The sequence below is a fragment of the Plectropomus leopardus genome, chromosome 18, assembly GCF_026936395.1.
Source record: "Plectropomus leopardus strain MGB_pleo_1.0 chromosome 18, ASM2693639v1, whole genome shotgun sequence".
Taxonomy (NCBI): domain Eukaryota; kingdom Metazoa; phylum Chordata; class Actinopteri; order Perciformes; family Serranidae; genus Plectropomus; species Plectropomus leopardus.
Genome location: NC_142193.1, coordinates 20,302,084 through 20,328,519, shown reverse-complemented (window position 1 = coordinate 20,328,519; position 26,436 = coordinate 20,302,084). Strand labels below are relative to the sequence as shown.

General features: G+C 41.1%; 1 protein-coding gene across 3 annotated transcripts in view; it reads right to left on the bottom strand.

Annotated features, from left to right (window-relative positions):
- Positions 1–1,786: 1,786 nt before the first annotated feature.
- The window catches only part of cep112 (centrosomal protein 112), a 134,441-nt gene continuing 109,791 nt past the window's right edge, over positions 1,787–26,436 (bottom strand). For all 3 annotated transcript variants that reach the window (XM_042505151.2, XM_088091079.1, XM_042505152.2), the window contains 4 exons: positions 18,330–18,419; positions 8,457–8,558; positions 5,210–5,274; positions 1,787–3,526 (listed from right to left, as the gene is read on the bottom strand). In XM_042505151.2, the coding sequence (XP_042361085.1) occupies positions 3,523–3,526; positions 5,210–5,274; positions 8,457–8,558; positions 18,330–18,419 (261 nt within the window). In that variant the 3' untranslated portion in view covers positions 1,787–3,522. The remainder of the gene's footprint in view (positions 3,527–5,209; positions 5,275–8,456; positions 8,559–18,329; positions 18,420–26,436) is intronic.

The following is a 26,436-nucleotide window of genomic DNA, read 5'->3' as shown; positions in this document are numbered from 1 at the left end:
TACAGTCAATCCCAGAGGGCTGTCACGAGAGCTCAGAGTGAAGCGTGCACACACAGAGCGCACGTTACATGTGTAGATCCAGTGCGAGGCAGAAGAGAGCGAGTGACCTCAAATCACCAGAAGTTGATTAGAAATCACTGTTGCTCTTTGAATTTGTCCTCAAATAACCCCTCTGATATAAAATACTTGAAAACAAACACATTTGCAGCTGCTCTATTTCTGATTCTCTGAGGCAGTTCTTTTAATCCTGTGTGAATTTTGCAATGGTGCACTCACGTCATGAGAACAATTCTTTAGCCAATGAAACATTTGAACCTCAAGCCGACAAAAATCACCTAAATTACAGCACACCAGAGAGCGCGAGCATGAGGTGAGAGTATAATGGAAACCATGGGAGCTTCCTGACTGCCCTTTGCTGTTGTCACACAACAGTCCACTGTCTGATGTGGAGATAACTGAGAGGAAGCGAGGACTTTGATCTTTAATGGGGCCGTGTCGGCCGTGTGGAAATGACATTCATGGCTTGTATTTACACAAGCACAATTATGGAGGTTATTTTGGAGGTAGACAATCAATTAGAGTGAAACTATGTCAGAGTAATGACACAGATTAAAGCGAAGGTTAAAGCTGGAGCCTGTTTGGGTGTAAATAAGGAAACAACGGCCGAGTGCACACAAAACCTTTTAGATCTACAGTGTCAGCAGCTTCATGTGTAGGTGTTATTAAGGACTCAGGATGCTTTAAAAAATCTTTCAGACAGTAGAATCGGGTGGTGCTGCATCTGACAATTGATCCCGAGTCCTTACTGTTACTTGGTCGGACAAGCTTGACAAAAAGGTTGTGGTGACGCCAGTTCCATTAAGCTGTTTGCGGCAGTGTTTATTAGATAGTTTAGTTTCTCGGCATCAGGCAATGGAGCTTCAAGAAGATGACAGCATGACTACAGTATATGATGTAAGGATATAGGCTATTCATGATGTTAACTTTTAAGAAAACAAAACATAAATTAAGGCTTCAAGTCTCAAGACAAAGAGAAAAGTAGAGACAGAGAATGAGAAGACTAACGTTATCAGTCAGCTTTGCTCCTGCACTGCTGGAAACCACTGATACATTTTGAACAACAATTTAAACACTGCGGCCCAAAAATACTTTGTTTGCCATTAAACTACATGGCAAAAGAGACATTTGCAAATCAGTGGATATTTTTCTTGCGAAATGACTTGTTTCACTATCAGGATTTGATCCATTCAGTCTGATTACATTTCAAAAGCCTAAATTAATCGCATGATTAAATCATTTTGTCCCCATTCAAGTTAGCAGAATGCTAAACCTGAAGTTAGACGCTTGGCCGCACTCGGCCACAGTAAGTCTGTGGTACTCTTGCTGTACGGGCCGCACAGCGCAAACGCAGAGCTGATCATTCCTGGACTTTCTGGGTAATTTTATATACAGCAGCTGAGCCATTTTGGCTTCATGCGTCACCGAGCAACTCTTATAGGAATGAAGCTGGCCCTGCATTCAACACTGCATCCAGTTCTCTTAATACATCCATGATTAAAACCTGCGTATTATCTGCAAATTCCACGCCTTGTAATTGGAAAATACTACGTTCAAAAAAAGGCTTAACTTGGAATACCTTAAGGGAATTTGCTGTTTAAATGACATCTATCAAATTCAAATTACTGTCAAATTTGGAAAAGCAGTGGAATATTAGTGTGCATGTAAACACAGTAAATGTCATTTGATGAACTTTCGCTTCTTAGAAATGTTAAGACCACAGCTGAAGGAAGGTTTCATATCTTTATTTTGCATATTGTCTCTTTCACGCACAGCTTTGTTCCAGACATAATATAAATTCTGTCAAATCTGGAGACAGTCCATGAAAAAGATACAACTGGGCAACCTGATATTTATCAGCCGATAACTCTACCTGCTCCTGTAGATGGTTTTCAAGTAAAACTGTACCTTTGAAATGGCAAAAATGCCTCTCTCCATTTGACTGATTGAAAGGGTCAAGACGCGCAAAAGATGCTTATAGGACAATGATCAGGGAGCTGATAGGACGCTATGAGGGTGGACAAAATCAGTGTTGTATGTTTAAATCCCTTTGAGGCAGTCTGAGGCCATACTGGCATGCATGTTACCACACAGATAGTGCATGCAAAAAAATGTCAGGTATACAACTATACTTGTACACATGCATACATGATGCTGTGTTGCAGCAGTTCTGAATCCTCTTCCAGAAACAACAGACTCTACAAAAGCTTTGTGCTGAGAGACTAAATTCCTGTTTCTCAGATGTCGGGCTGACTATCCTCTCGCCTTTCGCCTTTCTTTTTTTTTTGTGTTTCTTCTCTCTCTTTGCCTGGGCAGCAGAACCAGCACATCAAATAAATACAGAGAGGGGTATAGTGTTTCGTTTGGAGACAGCAGAGCAGGTCACGGACAATGGGAACACATAGAAGTGCGTGAACTGCGGGTGTAAAAAGAAAGCAATTCCAATGCAAATAAGTGAAGGCCTCTTTGAAATCAAATCTGATTTTGAAATCTATGAACACCTATGAGCTGTTTTCCAGGAAAAAACTGAATCCTTTTGAAATGATCAGTATTCAAGCCCATACATTCCTCACCTACCAGTGAGACGCCAAAAAAATGGATGGAGGCTCATTATGAAGCCCATCCTTGGTCCACCAAATGTTATTATCATCATAAAACCTCCACACTCTGGAGACATTGGAGGAGACTTGGAGACACGGCGGCCGTTTCGTGGACTCAAGCGTCTGAGTCATTCAGCCTGGGTTTGAGTGGAGCCGCTGGTAAAACACAAAGCAGAAACACTGGGCCCAAGGACTGTAGCACTTGGCCAGAGGTTCAAACAATCGACTCGCAGCGCTCTTTATCTGAACCAACCACAAACCCCCAACTACTCTTTACAGTTCAAATGGGGGCTTGAGCAGAAAGGCGATGCGAAATAGTGATGAGGGCAATGGGAATTCAAGGCCTTTGACTTTAGTGTAAAGTTACAGAGCTAATCTTGGATAACATGCATGTTGTGGTCAAACAAAAACAAGGGCAACGGCATGACTTCCCCTAATTGAAGGACTAATTATGAGGTATTTGAAGAAGATGAAAAACATGTTCAGGATTAACAAAATAGCATGACAACAAAAAAGAAGTATTTTATTAAAAATGATAGATTTTGGTAGGGAAATCAAATGTCTATCAAATAACAATGAAAAACAAGTAAATGATATTTAAAAATATATTATAAAAAGAACAATGTAATCAGAACGTATATATATATTTTTTCCCACAAGACAAAGCAAAACTAAACTCTGGCAATGAATAAATAATTCATGTTAGTAAAACCAAGAAAGACAACAGCACATCAAACTAAAAGATGACCGGTCCAGTGGCATGACAGGTGTGTCGAATACTTGTAACAGTCAGTAATGCTCACATCTGATTGGATGCTTTGTCCTTCATATCCAGGTGTGGGGTCAGGCTGTGGTTCTCCCATGGTTACCTGCACGGAAAGAGTTAAACATAACATTGTAATACATCTATATTAACCCTATGTTCTCTGCAATAGAAATGTTCCAGCCCTGCCTACATTGGTATTTTGGTTTATTCTGAAGTCTTCCGTTTCAAATGCTTCATACCACTAAAACTGGCACAACCTAAGCTAAAAGGTTACGTAAGTCGTTTAACCATAATAATTACTGAAAGTATTTAAATTGTGCCATTTTAAAAAAAGAAATGCTTGCTTTAAATGTTGTTTTGCATCATTTTTTTTTACAAAATAAAAACACTATGCATATTGATCCAAAAGATTTTAAAATGTAGAAACATAAAAAAATATTTTGTAGCACTCCGTAAGTTATTTAAAAAAACTTATTTAGTTTTTGAGTTCTGCTTGTTTTTATGAGCAGAGTGCAAAGGCGTTGCAGCCATTTCATAAAAATGCCGGTAAAATATCACATTTGCGAGGCATGTGCGGTAAAATAATGTAAGGTCACAAGGTGATGACTGGGAAAACAGAAGCATTGGCTCTCTGCTGCAAAAGGAATGAATGCTCCAGCTATTATGGCTCCTATTCTAGTTTGATATATACAGGATTATACAAACAACGATCTTGTTAAGTTAACGATGTGATGATGGAGAAGATGCTGGAAAAAGAATAAACGCTCTAGGCCAGGGTTCCCACACATTTTCATGGACAAGATTTCAACAATTTCAACTTTTCAATTACTTTTTAAGGACCCCAAAACTATTTTTCTCTCACTATTTAAAACCTGCATTTTTCAAACATATCAGATTCAAACTTAAAACATAATTTTAGCAAGCTGGCATATGTGGAGAGAGATGTAACAAGGGGAGAAAATGAAGAAACGCACGTGATGTTAAACAAGATGTCAGACACAGCAGCGTATACGTCGTCAGTTACACAAATTGAATTTGACGTTATGTTACCTTACATGGACATTATCCATGAAAAATGATTTGTAACAATTTCATAACTCACACCAGAATTCCATGACTTCTGGTTTGTGAAATTTCATGGCTTTTCCAGGTATTTTTATGACTGTGGGAACTCTATCTAGCTATTATATTTTGTTTTTTTACACAGCACATGAGGTCATAACATAAAGATGGGGAAGACAAACAACGACCTGCCTTCTGCCAGAGGTCCACTTTTAAAGGGTTAAAGAATATCATCATGAAACTAACTCTCTCTGATTGACTGTTCCTTTGAGGTTCTCAACGTCTCCGTCACTTTAAGTTGTGAGGTAGAGTACGGCGAAATAGCGGGTTATTTACTGTGATGTGCATGACTGACAGTCCTGAGAGATGTTTGCAGAGATGTGAGCGGCAGCGTCGTTTGACGACGTCTCTTATCACTGCGTATATAAGATGCTTTCCATAAAGACATAAATGGCTCTTACAGTATGATGGATGGGAGGCAAATGAAAGCCCTCAGGACTGGAAGCTGTCACCGTCAAAGACATCATCTACTGTAACTGCACCATTAATAGTGCGTCACAAAGTGTGCTGCAGATGAGTAATTCTGGCTGATCACACTCAGTGCGTGAAGCACAGGCACGTACTGCACATGCATTGTGCTGGGCAGAAGCACAAACCTCCACATGAACTATGTACAGGCACATATGCACACACATTTCTATACAATCTAAACAATCATGCTAACCTCCTGCTGCGACAGGCATCCAGGTCTTCCTGTAGCAAAGACGCTCTCTTCTGAAGGAAGTTAACCTGCAACACAGATGCACAATGGAGGCAAAAATGTACTGATTAGTTCTTTAATCAGATTGACAAAAGTATGTCAAACTCCTTCGCCCCCTTCCAGCTAGTTGCTATGGACCAAATCACAATGTTTATTTACAATAACTTGGGGGCAGAAAACTGCTGTGTCATGTTCATATAATCAAACAGTGCTGGGCAAACTCTGCCTTCATTGATTAGTTTTGAGACACCAAAAAAAGGCCCACCTAAAAAAAAAAAATCAATATCATTTTCAGTATAAACTATATTTAGAATATTTTTTACAGCTTTACCTTGTCGTAAAACAACCCTTACCAATGGGGATTTGAACTCATTATATCAAAAACACCAGACTTCATTTAGAAAATGTAATTTTACTCCACCAAACGGTTGAGTTGCTGGTTTACTGCTACCTCCATCAACTGTTGTGGAAGGTAATGCGTAGCAAATATTCAAATATAGTGTACACTTCACCTGATGTTGATATTTTTAGGTGGCTAAAATATGTTTTGCTGCGGTCCCGTCCACAGCAGTACATTGCGTAGCTGCAGTGCCGGTGTTGTGGGACTGAATTTTAATTATCGGAGGAGGGAGGTGGCTGGTGGTGGCCCTCCCCAGTGCTTAATTTTTTTTTTTAACTCTTTACCTGTTTGGCACCACCCTTTCCCCCCTCATAAATAACCGACATCCCCAGAGCGGCAACTGGGAGCATGCGCAGAACACCAGCTCAGGTCTGACTGAGGCATATATGAAAGACTAGCTCAATCATAAACCAAATTATTTTGGTGTGTTAGTCCGACTTTGAGAAATTTGATTTAGCATGATTTCAGTCTGACAAAGATGTATGTTTGTATTTTAAAAGTCCAGTTTTAGTCAGACTAAAACAATTATTCAACTTTTTCTGACATCATGTAAACGTACTGAGTGAAAACAGTCTGATGGCTTCGGGTCAGTTGTGCGTTTGGGTGGAGGGGGTTAGCTAAGTGGAAGAAAGGCTTGGTTGTTGAGTCCAGAGGTCAAGACAGCAGGGGTTGGGGGTCAGGAGATTAGGGCAGCGGGGTTAAGGCACATGGGGACAGAAGGAAGATTATGAGCCAGGTTAGTTGAGGTTAGGGTACCACGAGAGGAGGCAGCGCCATTCTTTTGTTTGGCTACAAAGTGTGAGTTTATTTATGAAGTGTCTTTGGCTGAAGTGAAAATAAACCCCATCTACATTTACACGGCATCTAGAGCCTGGCAGAATAATCACGGCTCTGAAAGCATCTGTATTGTTCTGGGACTACCGTACTGGAGCCGAGGGTACATTCCTTTCTGTGGGGGAGACCTCAGGAAAGTTCTAGCATTTCATTTGGCACTTCACGGTGGTGGAGTATATGCAAAAACCCCAACGAAATGTGGTCGAATGCCTCCAGAGACACGAAAAATCTCCCCACCTTTTTTTTTTCTCGCCATGTAAAAATAATGCACTTTAATGTGCAAAACCCAATACGTCGTCAATGAGGGGAAAGACCACTCTGGTCATGAATTATATCTTATAAACATATCCGATCACAGAGCTGTGGTCCGCGTGCTGAAACGGGATCTTTGGAGACCTATTTGAACAAGGCAGGGGTTTATGATGAGCCCCTTATACAAAAACTTGTTCTGCGTGGTTCTGTCATCATTACACAAATAGCCCTTTTGTTTACAGTGTATAAGCAAATAAAAGCCCTTTATTGATATTCAGTGTCGAAATGAACCCGGTGATATTAGAACGAGATATGTCTCAGAGGAATAACAGGGTAACATAAATGTGGTTGTGCCAGTGCTGAGGTGATGAGGAGACAAGGAGAGATAAAAGGAGATCTAAACGACATTCAGAACCTTAATATAGCAACAAACCACTATTTTCTATGAATTCTCTCTCTATGCATGGAGTGAAGTCACAGTTGTAAAATATTAAATACATTATCAATATCACATTAACAAAACTAACATTGTGTGACCAATAAGATATGTTGCCAAGAGATCTTAAATTTAAAGTTTTATGGTGCAGACCAGATTTGAGGATTTAAATCACAAGAGCATCTACGTATCAGCTGAATTTGTGACGAGTGTGTTTCGGCTTATACATCACATCCATGTAATTCAGACCGGAGATTCGCTTCCTTCCACCATAGAGAGTCAGACAGTAGCAAGCTTGATGATTTGACTCCACAACACACATAAACAGCACATTAGATAAGTTAACCTTCTGGGCTTTATCTCAGAAAGCACTTTGTGAGCAAAATGTTTTTATTTTTAACCCAAACCATGACCTTTTCCTTGAAAACTTCAGGGCTATCTGGCTCAAAGCCCTGATGGCAAACTTCTCCCGAAAGCCATTAAACATGGATTAACAACAAGACCATTTATCAGAAGTATAAAATTCGGCTCAGCATTTACTGTCAAGCTTCTTAGATGAAACAGTTGTCATTTCTACCCACACAGTATTAGCTTAAACATTTTTATATTGCAAAAATGAGCAGTTTTCGCCTACTCATAACTGATCAAATTACGTGTACTTTTTCTTTTTCGGTTCAAGTCATTGTGTCTCCTGACAGAGCAGCACGGTTGAGTTTCATGCACATATTTTCAGCTTTGCATTGTTGAAACACAGTAGCTCATGTTGCTGTGTTGCCACAAGAAGTTAGCAGAGTGAGATGCCCGTCTATGCAGGTAAACTGCTGTTTATCTCATAACGGCATTGTTTGCATTAAGCATGCGCTCTGTCCGTTGACCCTTATTTTCTCAGAAATCACATATATATTTCCACACTGCTGAGTTATTCCAGAGTAAATAGTGTCACCCTCATCACCTCTCTTGGTTGTTTGCCATCCGCCTGCAGCTGTTTGACGGTGACACAGTTTTGATTGATTAATAGTAAATGATAAAAAATACTTTAAAAAAAAGTCTGAAGATACACAACTTTACTGTTTTTATCTGTCCAATATACAGTATAATGAGTTTAAATATGTTTGTATTAATGAAAGACAAAAAGACAGGAGGAATGTTTTATGATTGAAAATGAGAATATGAGCCTCCAGACAATTTTAAACAGTCTTGTAACTAAAGCCACCAGATTGAATATGTCAGCATGTTTGTTCTGGCCCCGCCTGTATCTGATCCTTATCTGGCAAACATTCAGCGCTCACCTGAGCTTTCAGAGAGGCGATGGTGTCCTCCAGTTCCTGTCTGAGCTCTGCTGGCATCAAACCTTTGATCTTCTCCTCGTACTCCTGACGCACCACCGTCACCTGAGAAGACAGAGGCGGGGCGGCCAAACAGCGACAGTTAACTTAGAAGGAACACCTGAACAAATACATTAATCACATTACATGTACGTCATTCAACCAAACTAATACTTGTCGTCTTTTCATATAATGTTGTCACAATACTGGAATTTTTAACTATCATAAAATACTTTGAAAAATATTGATATTTTACACCGTTTTTGATACCACACGGAAAAATGACATTAAGGGCACAATACAAATTAATACAGATAAATATAACAAGGCTGTTACATAACAACAATGACTTTTCTTTAATTGGTTAGTGGCAAAAAACACCACAAAGACTACAGGAAACATGAACAATAAATAGAAATTTAAAGAAAATTTAAAGATTGATACTGCGTAGAATGAGCATTGAACAAAATATTAAGAATCCTTATTTATGATATATCGATATTTGTGACAACACTGACATGTGCACACAAACACGAAACCCTTTATATGTGTGATATTCATCTGTGTTAATATCATTTGTTGGTATATTTGGATAAAAAACAAAACAAAGACAAAATCAAGAAAATAAACACTGATCGCTTTAAATCAGTGATAAATATGTATGTCTGCTACTCATTCATTTAAACACTTGCATGTCATGTATGCACTTCCACACACAGTACCCAAGAGAGCAGCTCCCTTGGAGGAGACACACACACACAGACACACACACAGACACAGACAGATACACACAGACACACACACAGACATTGGGTATCCCCTCTTTATTCATGGCTCAGAGTATTCCCTTGCTCCTCACAGCTCCTTCACATCTCCACAGGGGGTCCGCAGGCCGGCACGACTCGCTCTGCACAACACCCCCTACTGGCTGCTGATGACTACAGCCAGATCTGACACAATGCATTTATGGGCCTGACACAGCTGGGTTTGGAAGAGGACAGGGCCGTGGTGGAGGGCAGAACACATCAAACGCTGCAGCAGCTCAACAGCTAGCTAGCTAGCTCCACTGGGGAGGACTGGAGGAAGTCTGTCTGGGGCTAAATTACACTCCACTAAACCAGAGTCTGATTATAGAAGTTGAAAAGGGTTTGGTTAGCGCAACCCCCCCTTTTACCCACAAACACACATGAATGGACGCACACACACATGCACAAACACAGAGGTTTTACAGTACCGTAAAAGCATTTACGGCATTTTGAAAAGAGTTGCTGAATCAATTAATTCGGTGCTTGATGAATAGTTTAACAGAGCTTGAGGAATCGACGGGGGCTGTGAAAAGCAACAGTTTTCACCCACATATTTCAAGGTGTAACCAGGGGAGAGTCTGAGCATTTCAAGCGACCATAATGTCTTTGACAGAGCCAAAGTCCAGTGAACATTAAGAACATCCCCACGCTCCCCACCTCTCCTCTCATCAGTCCGGTCTTTCATGTGAAGAGAGCGTGAATGAGGTGAGGGGGAGGGAAAAAGATTGGTTTTCCTAAAATAATTTTCCTGTTGTGGATTTAACTGATTGTTCTGGCTTTGGCTAATTAATCTTCCTGGGCACAATGAAAGGGATTGGGAAGCACTTCAAAGCAACCTCCAGTATAAATGATCCCAACATGAAGCAGCTCACTTTGTCTCGGCACAGTGTGCAGTAGATTAGACTGCCACAACTTTGCCAATTTTTCAGGGCTCCTCCTGCCCTATTCATTTTTAAAGTTTACAGAAATATGTCTCTCTTCTTCTCTGTGTGAGAATGAAGTCAAGGATAATTTGAGAGTGACCTTTTCAAACAAGTGGCAAAAAAGAAGGTTTCGGAGGCTTTAATTTGAATGTCCGGGAGTTAAAAAATCAGCTGAAGCTACGGGAGTGCGGATTTTCAAAAAGTCTATCTATCTATAGCAGCTTCTGTAGTCATAACAAAATGGCAAGCCAAGACAAAACACACTCCACTACCTCAGACCAAAGCAATAAACAATGGTTGAATAAACACATCCCTTACCAACCACTCTGAATATAAGTCTAGATTCTTCAAAAGCCACGCTCCTTAGTTTTGCATTCTTGGTTCATGTATGGTGCCGTCACCACAGCAATGAGAGATCCGCTCTGCCTAAATTACAAGCTCCTTTGTGGCGTCGCTGTCTCCATTTTCCTTCCCATACATTAGAATGGGCAAGGCTACAGCGGCGTATTTATCGGGACTCACAGGGAGCAGCGGGGATGGCTGTATACTGTACGTACAGCCATAACACTGATCAAACATGACAAGCCATGAATGTTTGCTTTCATTTTAGGGAAGCCCGAACTAGAACTAATGTATTACTTGATGCAGTGAAATTCAGGCATTTGTCCTGATGACTTCGTGGTCAAGCTGCACAGAGGCTCTGTCTCAACATACAGATAATTTTGGAAATTGATATTTTCCTCTACGTTTTAGCCTCTCGCCCACACGCAGACTTTAAAGTCACTAAAATTTGTTTTTTAAACTGCTTTCTTAGGTGCAGATTTTTCAAAACTCTGGTTACTTTTTTATCTCGGTCGATGTTTAAAATGAAACGTTTAGGAAAGAATGATGTCATCTTCTCAATTCGCACATGCCAATTGTTCCTTTGTGTAAGAAGACACGCGCCAGACACTATAACAACAATGGCGGACCACTGGTCTGTTAACTTTTTGTTTTTTGAAGCAAATCTTGGTCTAATGTCTTCTTTACATCCTAACTTATAGCATTTTTTTACACAAAAACTAGCAGGTATATGCAGGTTTTTGAAATGCATGAATACCAGAAAGACTCCTTTTACAGTACAGTAGACCAGTATTTCCTCCCTGATGTTGTATTTTTATTACTGCTGATTAGAGCCGATCGGTGCGTGAGCTGATAAATATCCGTGAAGATTGCTGAGTCATCTGTCTCAGGAGTGAATGCCAATTGTAACCTTTCATAGTAAAGACAAAAGCCAGATTTTAGTGGGTGTTAGTGGGTTTTCCACCCAGTGGGAAAGGGGCAATAGTGCTGCTACACCACTTGACTGTTGCATCTGCTGCACCCACGTTATTTTGTCCACCTCAGCATCTGCAGTTTAAAGTCCACCAGAAACAGTTTTGGATAAGGCCCTGTCAAACTAGTAAATGGTGAAATTATTTTGAGAGTAAGATTGTTGTTGACAAGTGGAAGAAAAAAATTCCACATGTCCAGAGCATCAATCATATCTTTGACTGAGCTCACCTGCCCTTATATCAGAGGGGCATCAACGCTGATGAGAGCCGGCGCCGGTGAGTGTTTGGAGACGTTTCTGCGTTTTATGTGGATGGAGATATTTTGTGAAATGAAGGTAGTGTGGACAGAATTTCAGTCAAAAACAAAGGGGGGAAATCTCTGTTTTCAAAAGTATCTGTATAGGGGACTGGGCCTGAATGGCTGGTCCAGCTGTTGATGTGAGAAAAAAAGAAAAATATAACACATCATTTTTTACACTTGCGTTGTAAAAGTTGTGCTGTTACCACAAAATCAGCACTGCTTTTGCATTATTGCATCATTAACTATACATACTGCATGTAACCTGAAGGTGTATGATAGAGTTCGCTTTTGCAGCACGGCAGCAGACCAAAGCATTTGCAATCACGTCTTTCCACAGCCTGTCTAACTAAAGCTTAGCCATAGTTTACTATGCAATGTGTGTGGGTGGAAGCAGAAGTCTTTTTTTATAACAACGTCTCTGTTGTGGCAGCGTATGTTACAGTTACAGCATAAAGCAGACAATGATGGGTAAAGGACTGATTCAAATGTCTGACTTCACTGTGTCTCTCAATGGCGTTGAAATTCAAAACAGGAGCATCTCTCAAAGTCCCCAAATATGTCTGACTTGTTCCTTCAGCTTTGCATCCTCTCGCCTCTTCGAAGGTCCCTCCTCTCACATCTCTATTTTTCTTTGTGCAAACACACATTTCTCTCCTTTCAACATCTTTTTACAGCTACGGCATGTTTGTTTTTCTGACAGGTGGCAGGAAAAAAAGCCTCTTCACCATTAGGACAGATGTCAGGTGCCTTTGAACAGCACTGTTGATCAAATCTACCACAAGGTTTTGGTCAATGACGGACTCCAGATGAGAGTGAGCAGGGAAGAAAGGAGTGGAAGGGAAACACAGGGAGAAAAAAAGGAAGTGTGCCTATTTCCCAAAGCAATGAAAAGGGACTTTGACTTTCAGGAGAAAAATCAGGTTTCATCTCCACAGCTCTTTTTAAAATGAGATTTTGTTTGTTCCTGATGAAGCGTGATTCTCTAGTTTTGAAGACTGCGAGGAGCGGCAGTCGTTTTCCCCTCCCAGTCATCTTAAAATGACAACATTTCATCTATATATAGTCTTTAGATTGTGGTTTTGACTTTCCCTTGCGTTTGGTACTGTCACATGGCGTGGTTTTTGACAGCTGCCAGCAGAAAGAAACAAGCCCTCAACACTTTCAACGTTCAAATGAAGTTTGTCACATCGTTGGGAAGCTTGATGTATGCTAATGAAGTAGGGGTGTGTGTGTGTGTGGTAACTTGCGTGGGACAGGTTGGGGGGGTGAGTTGCTGCTGGAAAGACATTTTTTGATATACCCCCTTGTTCCAAAGTGACAAAAACCTTGTCAGGAACAAGGGGGTACATCAAAAATGACGCCACTCACAAAGTTTGCACCTCCACATCCACTGAGTTGGCACTCAGAGAGTTCACCAAGGAGCGATTTGAATTCAAAAACGCTTTGCTGTGAGAGAGAAAAAAGAAACCGCTTCACAAAAGTTTAAAAAAAAAAAGGGAAAAAGGCAGGAGGAGATTAGAAGTGGCTACAGATCTTATTGAAGTTGTTAGAACTATGGGATGGATTGGTAGCTGCTGATGTAATGTGCCTCAACAAAAACAGCACGCAGGAAAATGACTGAGCCTACAGAACTTAAGTTCAACTCCTCTGCATTTTTATGTCTGCATCAATACTGGAAACATCTACAGAAATTATTTATTTTTTATTTTACCAAGCTCCCATGTTGCAGGAGAACACATCTCTGAAACTTGTACAGTTCACTGTGCCCACTGTATCATTATGTATTTATACAAAGAGCTGTACTCTTCAACATTCTGCTCCTCTCTTCAAGGAGAATTGAACCACACAGCGAGCTGCTGATCCGCCATTTTAGAGTGGGGGAGCCTGCGAGGGCCCTGCAAGTGTAAGGCAAGCAACATCTGTGTGAAGTCTGGGCAGAAAGACTGTTTTTGCATGTGTGGGATCGGATTACAAAGACAAGTCTTGGCAGATAAACTAGGGCAATATCAGTGTGAGGAGACTGAGAATGGAGGTTTATCACCGTACACAAAAAACAACAAACTGGTGTGCACATAACAATGTGGACGCTCATATGATATACACTAATGTAAAGAAAAACTAATAAAAAATATACAGTAGAAAAGCTGTTTCCCTCTTGACATGCAACATGTACATTCAAACACGCATGCACGCAGGCACACACATACACACACACACGACCTTAGGTGAAAGCAGGGTAGGAGGCAGGAGTAAATATATGATTCAAACACTCTCCAAAAAGGGAGCAAAACTGTGACTTGTTGCCAAAAGAGAAGGGTGCCCAAACACACCTACACACCTAAACACACACATTTAACTATGCAAAGACACTGTAACCCTGCTGGTCTCCAGGAACAGTGACAATGATAGAGAGCAAAGTAGGGTTTATGTACCGCTGAATCTTTTCCATAGCACGAAAAAAATCAGCCAACATCCGGCTTATAAGAGTAACGGGAAAGGAAACAATCGGCATTCGTCAGTTATATGATGAACAAACTATATATGGCTAAGCTTTATTTGTCAATTGACTCTGCAGTAGTCACAGGTATTTATCGCCTTCAGCTTTGACTGACATTGTAGGAGAAACGAAACCAGGGTGAATGTGCTAATTTTTGCCTCTTTACCGGCGCAATGCAATGATGCGCCTCTGTTAAATACTACGGCTGTACCCGACTCAGAATTATGACAGTCAAATCAGATTTGGTTGTTCAATGCGAATATTCGGTGATTCGATGATAAAGTTTGAAAGTTTGAAAGGGTCCAGCAGGACGTTCAAGGTGACAGTGCCACTCATGTAAACAAGCTAACAGCTGATTGGATCTGCCCAACAACATTTTTGCCGACACTAGATATCAAACAAAAGCCAGAGGCTGTGTTGTATTAAGTTGCTGTGAGCCTGTTGCAAAAATGTGGGGAACAAAACGTTCCCAGAAGTACACCGCACAGCACACCAACTAACAAAACAAAAAGAATGACTGCTTGACTTGATGCATTTTGGTCGACTGAGGGGTCCGCGGCTGATGATTCAAATCTCTGACTTTCAAAGGGCAGCCCTACTAAATATCATCTGTTTACAGCAAAGCAGCAGTGTAGTTGATCCAAATTAATCTGCACCGAGTTTGAAACAGAGACTGAATAAGTAAGATATATATAAAAACAAGCACCATAAAGTTTTCACAGGCCTTCATTCATGCTGCTTTCTACTGTTTACCGATTTTCTGGCCTGTTCATGACGTTAAAGGTCAGTATAAGACAACTGTTTTGTCTGTGAACCTTGCAAGCTATACTGTAGATGAATATTGTACTTTTGTTTGATGTTGTCACTATTCTATTATATACTATAAGCTCTGCATAGAGTTTTTGTAAAACTATAAATCAGGCTTAAGGGTGCGATAGTAGTAGAAGGATAATTCTGGGTACTCAGAAACAATTGAACAGGTACAGTTACATCAACAGATTTAAAAAATGCACAACATAGAAAAGAAATGATTAAAACAACACTCATCTGTCACTGCAAAAAGCAGATTCCTGTGTCTAGAAAAAAGCGCACACATTCACACTGAGGACTACCCACTAAGCAACTCTAAAGACTTGAGACTAAAGAGCACTGGGTAAAAATGTCTCACTATTGAGACAAACTGTGACCTTGTGACCAAACTGATGTGCAGGAAAAACGACTGGATCTATAATTTGCAACTGAACCGTGTGGACTAAATAAAAAATAAGAACAATGTTGTTTTCTGTGATGTTTCTATGTTGTTCTCCAGGAAACTTGATATGAGTAATGCCAAGAAGCTGTCCATCCTATGACAGACAGCTATCAGGTGGACATAGGCATTTCAAATGTCTATACGGCCCCCTTTTATTATGATGAGGACATGCTTTATGTTGAGACATTAGCTGCTGCACCTTATTAAAAAGCTCTTATTATAACCATGTGCTTCAGATCTCATCATTCCAGATCCTGCCTCAGCTGTCGTTATCTGTCGAGGCATCGCTTTTAGCTCAGGGTTGGCTGATGCGCTGAGATTCCTTCATTCTTATCCGACTATGGCACACTTCCTGTTTGTGTCTGCCAACTTTTTCACAGCAAAACAATCTGCGATAAATTAGTAAAATGTGTTTGCAGCTGAAAATTAAGAACTGTCAAGTACGTAAAATTGGTACCAAATGCTTCATCAAATTCTTAGTCTTGTTTACCCGTTCTTTGCTTTGACATATTGCCTGATTTAAATCGTAATGTTCCTGATTTGATACAAGAAAGAAGCACTTTTGGTATCAGTACTAAAATCCATTTTCTTACTGGCGTCAGGATCAAAACATTTCAGCCATACAAGACTAAGACCCAAAGACCACAAGCAATAAGTGGGTTTGGGGTGATTTAATGTGCTAAATAAAAGCATAAATATTAAAAATGAACTTTAATAGACATGATGTCTTCAGTCTTTTTGTTTCTAAGCAAAACACCATTGCATTGGAGCAAAACTTAACCCTTATACGCAGCCTTTTCAAAGCAAGAATTTCGCCCCTTTATTCCACCACAATGTTCTTTATAAAATGTATAATCGCAAAGTGGGGAGGACACAGTTGTCTCGCCTTTAAGCCAACAGCTGAGGTAGTCACAGTTCCGAATCAAAGTCCGTGTCAAAGGGACAGCCAGCAGGATGGGACCACAGACAGTACGCCTGTGACATTTTGATGACATCTCACATGTGCAGCACACAGCCGGGATAATCAAAAAGCAGCTTGTAGTAGTTACCAGCTATCTCAAAGAAGAGCAACAGTGGCTGAAAATGTCCACAGTCTAAGAAAAATAATTAGGTCCAGAAGCTTCTTACCCTGTGAGCAGAGGACGAGATCAAACACCACGTAATTGGAAAGGTAAATTATCTTTATTGCCATGTTATGCCATGCTATTATTATTTTTTTGCTGTTGTGTTAAATGTCATATACTTAATGCCTGTTTTGCTTCTGTGGTGCTGGCATGGTGTCTAAAATCACACATGATGCTGCTGTTGTTTGGGTCTGTGTAAAAATTGCAAGGCAATGTAAAGAAGGTACTTGGTGTTGTAGCGTGATTTAAAGGCTTCTGATTGAACCAACATCTTCTAACTGAATTACACTTCATGGCTCAATGCTGTGGAGTGTTAAACAACTTTCTTTTACTATCTATCTGACGTCATGTGCAAGATGCTGAGAATGATCCTGAAAAATACTGACTGGCCTCTTAATTTGTGTAACTTGCTTAATCACTATAAGCAGTCATTACATAATTAGACAATATCTCATGAGAGTTGGGGAACCTGACCATGTGTTTGACTTTAGACACATAAAAAGATATACTCGCCATTTTAAGAAAGAAATACCAAAGAACAGGTTATTTGAACATTTTGCATTTGCAGCACACAAAGCTCTGCTCTGCAAAAATGTTATGAAGTCAAGGGATTTTGGCATTCTGTGGGAAAACCAATAAACCAATTCTGTCTTCAGTGAGGAATCATTCACTAAATGAGACTAGCAAAAACATAAATGCAAAGCCGAAAAAGAGTAACCCAAACTTTTATCGAGGCAAAATGATCTGACATTACAGCCGTCGGGTTCAGGGGTCAGCTCCTCCTAAGTTATAGGAAACAACGAGCAGCGCCTCTGTGACTGGGTCAGTGACCAACGGCTCCTAAAAACCACTGACCCCTTCCTGCAGATTTATGACGGATGACACCGAGGTGTGTGACGAGTGTGTGAAGTGTGCACAAGGGTCAGTGGGCAGATCAGTGGGGACACATGAGGGTGAATGCCTTTGGTGTACATACCAGTGTACAAAGAAGAGCCTCCTGTGTGAGTGTAGTCATTAGTGCTTTCTTCTCTGTGTGTGTCAAGGTCAAAACAGAGCATGATTACAGGGCATTCTGGAGAGCAATGGGGAGTGTGTGTGCACACACAGAGGCTTCCCTCTGAACACAGGCGGTGGTGGCATTCCTGGCCCTAGGCGCTGGCTCTTGAAGCCAAATCTCAAGGAATTTGGGAAATGTGCGAGGGGGCATATCTGTGGCTCTGAACAGGAGAATGAGAGGTGGTAGAGTGATGAGGGGAGGGCAAAAAGAAGAAAAGAGTGCATTTATTTGTGTTTTGTGGCCCCCTGGAGGGTCTACTAAGGATGGCAACTGAGGGGTGAGGGGTGAGGGACACCAGGTGATGGGCGAGCAGAGATAGGTGTCAAAGGGTCAGTAAATTCCATTAAAGGATCGCATGATTAATAAGAAGTCAAATAGAGGTTTTGCGTCGTCAAGAAGCAAAAAGAAGTGTGACAAAAAGGCTGAGGGCAGCGGGAGTGATGCAACGTTAATGGTGAGGCGCAAATGAGTTTGAGAAGGAGATGGCCGGCCTCTGCTGTGAGTGTCAGACGAACTTGAAAAAGAGATAGGGAGATATGGAGAGAAAAGGAGTGACTTTATTACCTTCTCTTCAGTCTCCAGCTCTTTGCTAAGCAGCTTCTTGTCGGAGCAGTGCAGTTGCCTCTGTAGACTTTCCACCTTTTCCTGCAGAGCCTGGGGGAAGGGAGAGACAGTCAGTGCTGTCGGCTGACTAGCGGAAAAAAAAAAGCAAACGCAGATCTGTGTGGTATGATATAAGATATACTATGCAGGATTTTCCTAACAAACATGAATTACTACAGTGGATAAACTCTTAATATTTTAACAATTATGCACTTTTTGAGAACCACGTAACATTTCTAACAGTGCATACCATAACGTTTATTTTCAGATGTGGTCAGATTTGACCTCTAAGGACTGTGAGAGGTCAAATCCAAGATGGCCACCAGTCCTCGCCATCTGTTGTTCAAACATGTTTCATTTTGGAATTAAACTGTGTTGAAAATGTTTGAGAAGTTATTTCCAACTAAATTGAGGATGCCCACTGATTTCATTAATGGGTGAATGTGGCATATAGTGTAAAGGCTGTTGGAGTGGACGTAAAACTATAAAGTATTAAAATAGACAAGCACCATGGGTCTATTCTTTTAATTCTTTGGCAGTACTGACCTTGACCTAAATGCTTTATCTTGAATTCGGTTGATCTCAAAAGTATCACCAAATGAATGGGCATCCCCAGTTAAGCTGGAAATTACTTCTCTGAGTTTTTTCAACACTGTTTGGTTCCAAACTTTAATGCGTTTGAACATCAGATGGCGAGGAATGGCAGTCACTTCCCTCCACATCTGAAATGAAACATTATGGTATGCACGAACTATGTTAGAAATGTCAAGCTTTTCTCAGTAAGTGCGTAATTGTTGTTGTGATACACTTGAATCATCACTAGAAGTGTGTAGTGGTGTATTTTTCTGCAGACACTCTGCACGCTCTGCTTGTATTTTCTTCTTCTTTTCCGTGTTCAGGACGTTTATGGGCGTGTACCCCCATAGCACTCAGGTGATGCCGGAGCTTTATAAAAAGTTAGCGACCTGGTGCCAGAGCATAAGCAGCAGGCATCCAGGAGACACGGTGCCAGAAAAATGGAAATATAGCGAGGCAAAACCCCAAATGAGAGTGAATCTGGGGTTGGCTTTTACTTTCAATTGGCCGACGAGCTTGTTTACAAACAGTAACCAACAATTCTGCTGAGTATAACTTTAATCTACAATTACATTTGAGCTGGGAAGACATCTGAGAAAACAAGAGTAATCAAGACAGACAGAGCCAATGAGCAATGAGAGAATATTCAAGACGGAGAAAGGTAGACAGACAGGAGGACAGAGGGACAGCGAGGAGAGATGCAGCCTGTGATTAGTTTTGGGGTGTTAAAAGGCTAATAATGAAGTCATGACAGTAATTACTGGCAAGCTGGCCTCATTAAGCCCAAACTCATTTCTAGACAAGGGCATACAGAAAGAGAGACATGCTCACTGAGGGAATTAGCAAACTTCCTTGGCTTTTATAAAGTTGCATTCCTTTAAGTTTCATTATTTCTTTGGTGGTAATAAAAGATATGTACTGTATCATTTAGTGGATAAGAACTTCACTTACATGTACTCCAAATACCTGCGTTGATCAAATTTCCCCTTAGGGCGCCAATAAAGAATTTAATCTATTTTGCTTTCTAAAATTCAGGCAAAAAAAGAAAAAAAGAAAAAGAAAATGTGCTGTGTGTGTGTGTGCGTACGTGTGTATAGGCCTTTTTTTTCATTTTGCCTGTAAGTGATAGCAGTGGAAAGAAAGGCACAGTTCCTGCATGCGACGCAGAACCAGATGTTTTGAGTTGCACATGTGGACACTTCGTCTTTGATTAGTGTGCATGAAAAGCAGAGTGAGTGCACAAATGCACGCACACACACCTGCACATAATAGCATGGACATAGATTTATATTTGCGCGCACACACACACACACACACACACACACACACACACACACACAAAAAGCCTCCAACAAGTGTATGGTGGGGGGGGCACTGGCTAGCATCAATATCCTCGGTGTGCCTCCCCAGTGGAGTTGAGTGAGTGGGCCAGGTGTTGCCTTGTCGATTCTCAGAGCTGATGGAAACACAGTCCAGGTGATAGGCATGACCGGCCTGATCTACAACCCACCGCACTGACATAAATCACACACAGACTGTAATGCTTCAGGGCCTGGTTGAACTTCTGGGGAGCAACTCTCTGAGAACTACTGACTTTAAAGAAAAACAGGGGCAACATGAAAAAACTAGATATACCGCCACGCAATTGTATGCCTCGGTGCACCAGTCAAGTTGCACTTGCAAATCCGTGTCTGTGTGAACAAGGATGCTTCACACACAGAAGATCTCAACAATAAGCACATTTTTAAATCGGTTCTTAAGGGTTAGTGAGCCGTGCCCAAAAACATGTTATATGTGGTCGATGTGACTTTGACCTTTGACCATCAGATTATAATCAGTTCATTCTTGAGTCCAAGAGGATGTTTTTGCCAAAAAAAAGGAAAGTCCCTCAAGGCTGTCTGCAGATATAGTGTTTACAAAAATGAGACGGATGCACAGTGACCTTGACCTTTGATCACCAAATTTTAATCAGCTTATCTTTGAGTCCAAGTGAATGTTTGTGTCAAATATGAGTATATATCACTTTCACAAGAATTAGACAAATGCAAGGTCACAGTGACCTTTGACCACCAACATCTAATCAGTTCATCCTTGAGTCTACTCGAACGTTTGTGCCAAATTTAAAGAAATTTTCTAAAGGTGAATTTGAGATATGGCGTTCACAAGAAAGAGACGGATGAGGTCACAGTAACCCATGATTGAAGACCACCACAATCTGTCCAGTATTTGTGCAAAATTTCAAGAAAGTCCCTCAAGGCTTTGTTGAGATATCACGTTCACAAGAATGTGCCTGGCGGTTGGATGGACAACCTGAACACATAATGCCTCCGTGCCGGTGAGGCACTGTCGTCTGATTGGCTGCATTTGATTGAAAAACACCTCCTATAATACCATTTTTTGACATTTAATAACATTCTTTTATCAAGACTGCACCACAGTGTGAGCCTGTGTCTGAACTGCATTGATGCAGGTAAATCAGCCTTATAATCAGCTTTATAATGAACCTCCCTCCTTTGCAGCAGCTAATTTAAGCCTCTGGCAGATGGAATCCTAGATCAACACACATTACTAGACTATTATGATTCTGGAGCATGCTGAGGTCAGTTTTAGCTCTGCAGCATGAAAAGCAGCTGTTTTTTTCCAGCACGTTGATCCTATTAATCAGGGTATTTCTTAGCCAGTCACGATCCCATCACAGCCCACATCTCCATCCAGTGCAACCCCTTGCCTCCGATTTCATCATTTCATTTTGTTTATTGGTGAATCAAAAGGCTCGACGACACAAGAAAAGCATTTTTAGTGGAGCTGACACCATTTACACAAGCCCTCTGATTTAAATGACCAAGGCATGTGAGAATGAGGCTTCTTCCTTTTTTATTTTGGAGTTTTGCCTTGTCTGAATTAAAGGCTTAAGGAAAGATTGTTTCAGAATGTGTTGCAAAAACTGTTAAGTCTTTAGAGACAAATTTCTGATTTGGGGCAGAAAGAATGAAATTGATTGTGAAATGTATTTCTGCTGTATTTCAGTCTGTATTATCAAGTATGTGTTATTCTTACCCTTTCTTTCTCCAACACTAAACCTCTATGACCTTAACCTCACCTATAACTTTCCTTTTTTTTAGAAAAGAAAAAAAAAAGATGATTTTCTTTGGGACTTTGGGAGTTTAATTGATAGGGCGGATTCAGCATGAAAGAGGGAGAAAAAGGGGGGGTGACATGCAGCAAATGGCCAAAGCTGGCGTTGAACCTGTGGGTGCTGCAGCAAGGACCCCCCTACAACTATCCTTTAAAGGAATACTTCCCCCCACAAATGATTGTTTTGTATATTAGTTACTCGACCAGTGTTACACTGAATTCATGAAGAACACTTTTTCTCTCTTACATTCCTTCCACAGTGAGTGAAAAAATCATATATTCTTTATGAATTGAAGTCATAAGGGTCCATGTTTAAAAGCAGCAACGCTATCGCAAAACATCTGTTTACAAATGCTCACTCAACTCTTGCAGTATAATCAAAGTGTCATTTATCTTAGCGGTATGCTCAGTACTTCACAAACACATGCATTTTCACTTAAACCCTAATATTTAAAACTGAACTCAAAGTGAAATTTATCAATAGTCTCTTCAAAGCCACACTACACTGATTAAAAAAAAAAACCAAAACAGTGATTTTACCTCTTTGAGCACCAAAGCTGCTGGTTTACCACTGCCTCAATCAATTAGTTTGTGTAATTGTGTGACTTTGGTGTTTAAAAGGTGGAGTTCACATTTACCAAAGTCACACAGTAACACAAACAAATTAACTGATGAAGCAGTGGCAGACCAGCAGCCCCCGGGTTCAGCCATGTAAAATGATTGTTTTTGTTAATGTCTGGCTTTGAAGAGAGCACAGATAAGTTTCACTTTCAGCTGATGTCCTCATTGGAGAGGGCTGTCTGTTCAGAAAGTACTGGGCATACGACTAGATAGATGAGACTTAGATGTAGATAACACTGCAAGAGTTTTGAGCGAGTTTGTAAACGGATGTTTTGATATAGTTTTGCTGCTGTTAAATGTGGACTCCTATGGCTTCAGTTCATAAAGAATTTTCTCAGTTTTTGTAAATACATGAGAAAAACCAAGGTTTTTTTCATGTATTTAGTGGAACACAGAGTGAGTCCCTGATGTACAAATGATCATTTTGTGGGTGAAGTATTCCTTTAAAGGCATCAGTACGGTTGAGAAGAAGACCCTGGCAACCCCCCCTCCCCTCACCCCTCTCTAAAACCCACTTCTGATTCCCCGCACTGTGACACAGCATTTCTGGACCAGGTCTTCTGGGAAGTAAGGCTGACTTAGTGGGCCTCATTGGTGACGTGTTTGTCTCTTTCATGTGGGTTCTATATCTGATGTGCTCAAAACAACTCTGAGGGTAAAAGTTCAACACTTGTCAACTTCATTAATAGAATCATATGGGATGATTCTGCAGATGAATAAAAGTGCTTTGTGAGTCAGAAAGGGCCTTGGAAATATTTAGTCTTCATCGCTGTCAGACATAATGGTCTTATTATACTGTATTGAGGGCTGTGTTTAGGCACTGAGCAACAGATATCACACCAACTCTGGCAGCCACAAATATATATTTAAGGAAAAGACTTCTGAAAACAATGAAACAAAACTATGAAGAGGACGATATAGACACCTGTGAACACCTGCACAACCCTCTGTTGCAGTTAAAAAAAACAATGTCTGATTTCGACTTTAATCCAGTGCTGGCCCAGGGGCAAACATCACATGATGATAATTAATTTGTACATTTATATGGCTAATAATAGAAGTGGCTCTTTTATGAGTAAATATAAGAGAGCACTTGGAGAAAATTCCACAAAAACTGTGCTGCAGCTTTGGTCCGCTACCTCTGTTACTGATCACTAATTTACTGGGTCTAACTTGCTGTCTGTCCTAAATCTTTACTGTACACACACACACGTGTTGCAAGCACACACTTGCACACAAAATGCTGATTTTTCTATAGTGCGTGAAAATGCGTGAATGACTGAGTGTAGAGGATCCTGCTCAAGCGCCTCCAGATGCTCAGGGCGATATGGTCTTTATCAGTCATGCAGACTGGGATCATTGTGAACAGGCCAGGAAGAGGGGGAAATCAGATTTCCATAGGGAGAGATGGAGGAGGGAGCGGAGGGTTGGGAATGAAAGAGAAAGGTGTATGAAGGAGAAAAAAGTAAACAAAATGCAAAGCAAAAAGCCTGGGAAGATAAGCCAGGGGGAGGGTATCAGAAAGAAAAGAAGAGAAAGCTCAGATAGGTGAGAATGTGAGACAGCGAGATACTGGGGGAGACGGGAGGGACATGAAGGAGAGAAACACACGTGGCCAGAGTCAAGAGACGGGGCAGCGGTGTACCTCTGCTGCTCAGTCCCACAGTCAGGAGCTTGAAGGCCTCTCTCACCTCTCCATCAGCAATGTGCCTCTGCCTTTCATTCCAAACTTTGGCTCAAAGGATTAGCGAGGCACACGCGCACGCAAGCACCAACAAACACACCGCTCAGAGCGATCCACACAGGTACAGGCATGCATTAATATTAACAGCAAAAGTTCTAAAAATGTGAGTGCTATACTCAGTCAAATGAGTGTGCAATCCTCAGCGCTGTATGCACACAAACATACACACACAGGCGCACAGACACACCGATGCCTGAGTCATCTTTCCTGGGTGGTCCTCCTGCGCAGATAAGGCAAGCATGTTTCCCTAGGGTGAAGTAAAAGCAACAGAGGGCAGGGAAAAAAAGCACAGAAGAAAGAAGGGAGGGAATAGTGGGAGGAGGAAAAAAGGCCAGGGGCCTCTTTAAACTTGGTGTTTTGTTAGGAGCCGAGCTGCTCTTCATGTGCGGCGGGGCCTTCTATTTGCAGCGTGCTGTCAGAAGTTTCTCCCAAAGTCTGGATTAAAGAGATCCTCTAATGACACTGAGGCTGGACGACTTCAGACAGCAGCGAAAACCTCACACTGCACCGCCTCCAGCCAAGGACACACACACACACACACACACGCACACACACACACACACACACACACACACACACACACACACACACACACACACACACACACACACACACACACACACACAAGCAAAAGGGTAAGAACAGATACATACACAAGGGGCATGAAGCACACAGACATACATAAGCAAAGACACAGTATGTTGACTGCGCCCACACACACACACACCACACACACACACACACACACACACACACACACACACACACACACACACACACACACCAACTTTAGTAGAACAAGGCGGTGTGTGTATGTATGTCTACTGATCTAATAGTAAATAATAAAGGAGGTGCTAACCTCAAGGAGAGGTGGATGGCCAGAGAGATGAGCACAGACTCTCTTTTATCTGCACTTTTATCAAAGGATTGTGGGAAAGGTAAAGAAGTGAGTGTAAGAGAGAAGCTGTAGGAGGAGGAGGAGGAGGAGAGAGAGGTCTCCCTCCTGAGGTGTTAGAGAAGTGAAACTTTTGCTTTTGCTTTGCTGTCTGTCTGCCTGAGTGTAAGAATAAAAAGACGTGGTTTAGCAAGTCGACCAGGACAGCCCCTCTGAAAGTTATCACTGATATTGGTATGAATTGACTTGCTTTCAGCGCTTTGATGCTTCTCAGCGCTTCTCCCAGGGTTGATTTCGAACTGAAGTGGGAAGATACCATAATGGCGGCAGCAGCAAACTGCTGAACGGCAAATAGAACAGTTATCTCGTCTATTGCAATATGCACGCATGTCGGCACAGTAATGGAGGCGCCTTTCACTAGCACTGATGAAAATAGTAAAACAATTGCCACGGTAATGAAGACGTGTTGCAACCGAGCTATGCCCACAGGGGGAACACACTGTTCTCTATCTTTCCGTCTCTGTCTCTTTCAGCTGCTGTGAGCTACAGTAGAAAGAGAATAGGAAACAACTCTGAAATATGCACCATATGCCCTGTGTGTATTTGTGTGTGTGTGTGGGCTTACATACATATATTCTGTTTATCAAATAGTATATCATTTAATGGATGTAAAGTTTAGCAAAAGTTGCAAATACAATTGCAGTCCCAAAACTCTTGTCTCAAAGGAATAAAATAAAACATAGATCACGGTCTTATTTCAGGATTGAATGTTCGAGTTCTTTCTGGAAGAGCCGCCACTGATGTCACACATGTCGCTACGAATATTAGCAGGCGAGAAAATGTCTCTATATACATCTAGCTGTAAGCATTTTTCTAAATCAGCTTAGGTTCATTTTCATACCTGTTGACTGCTGTCAGCATTAAAGCTACAGTTGGTAACTTTTATGAAAAAAATATCTGCAGAAACTGTCACTATATTTTGAAAGAACATTCAAACCCTTTCTTATTTAACAGCCAAACAGTGCACTAAAATATGTTTCTGAAAATAGTAAGGCAAGAAATATTAATAAACAGCTTATCTGTTGTATTATTGCTAT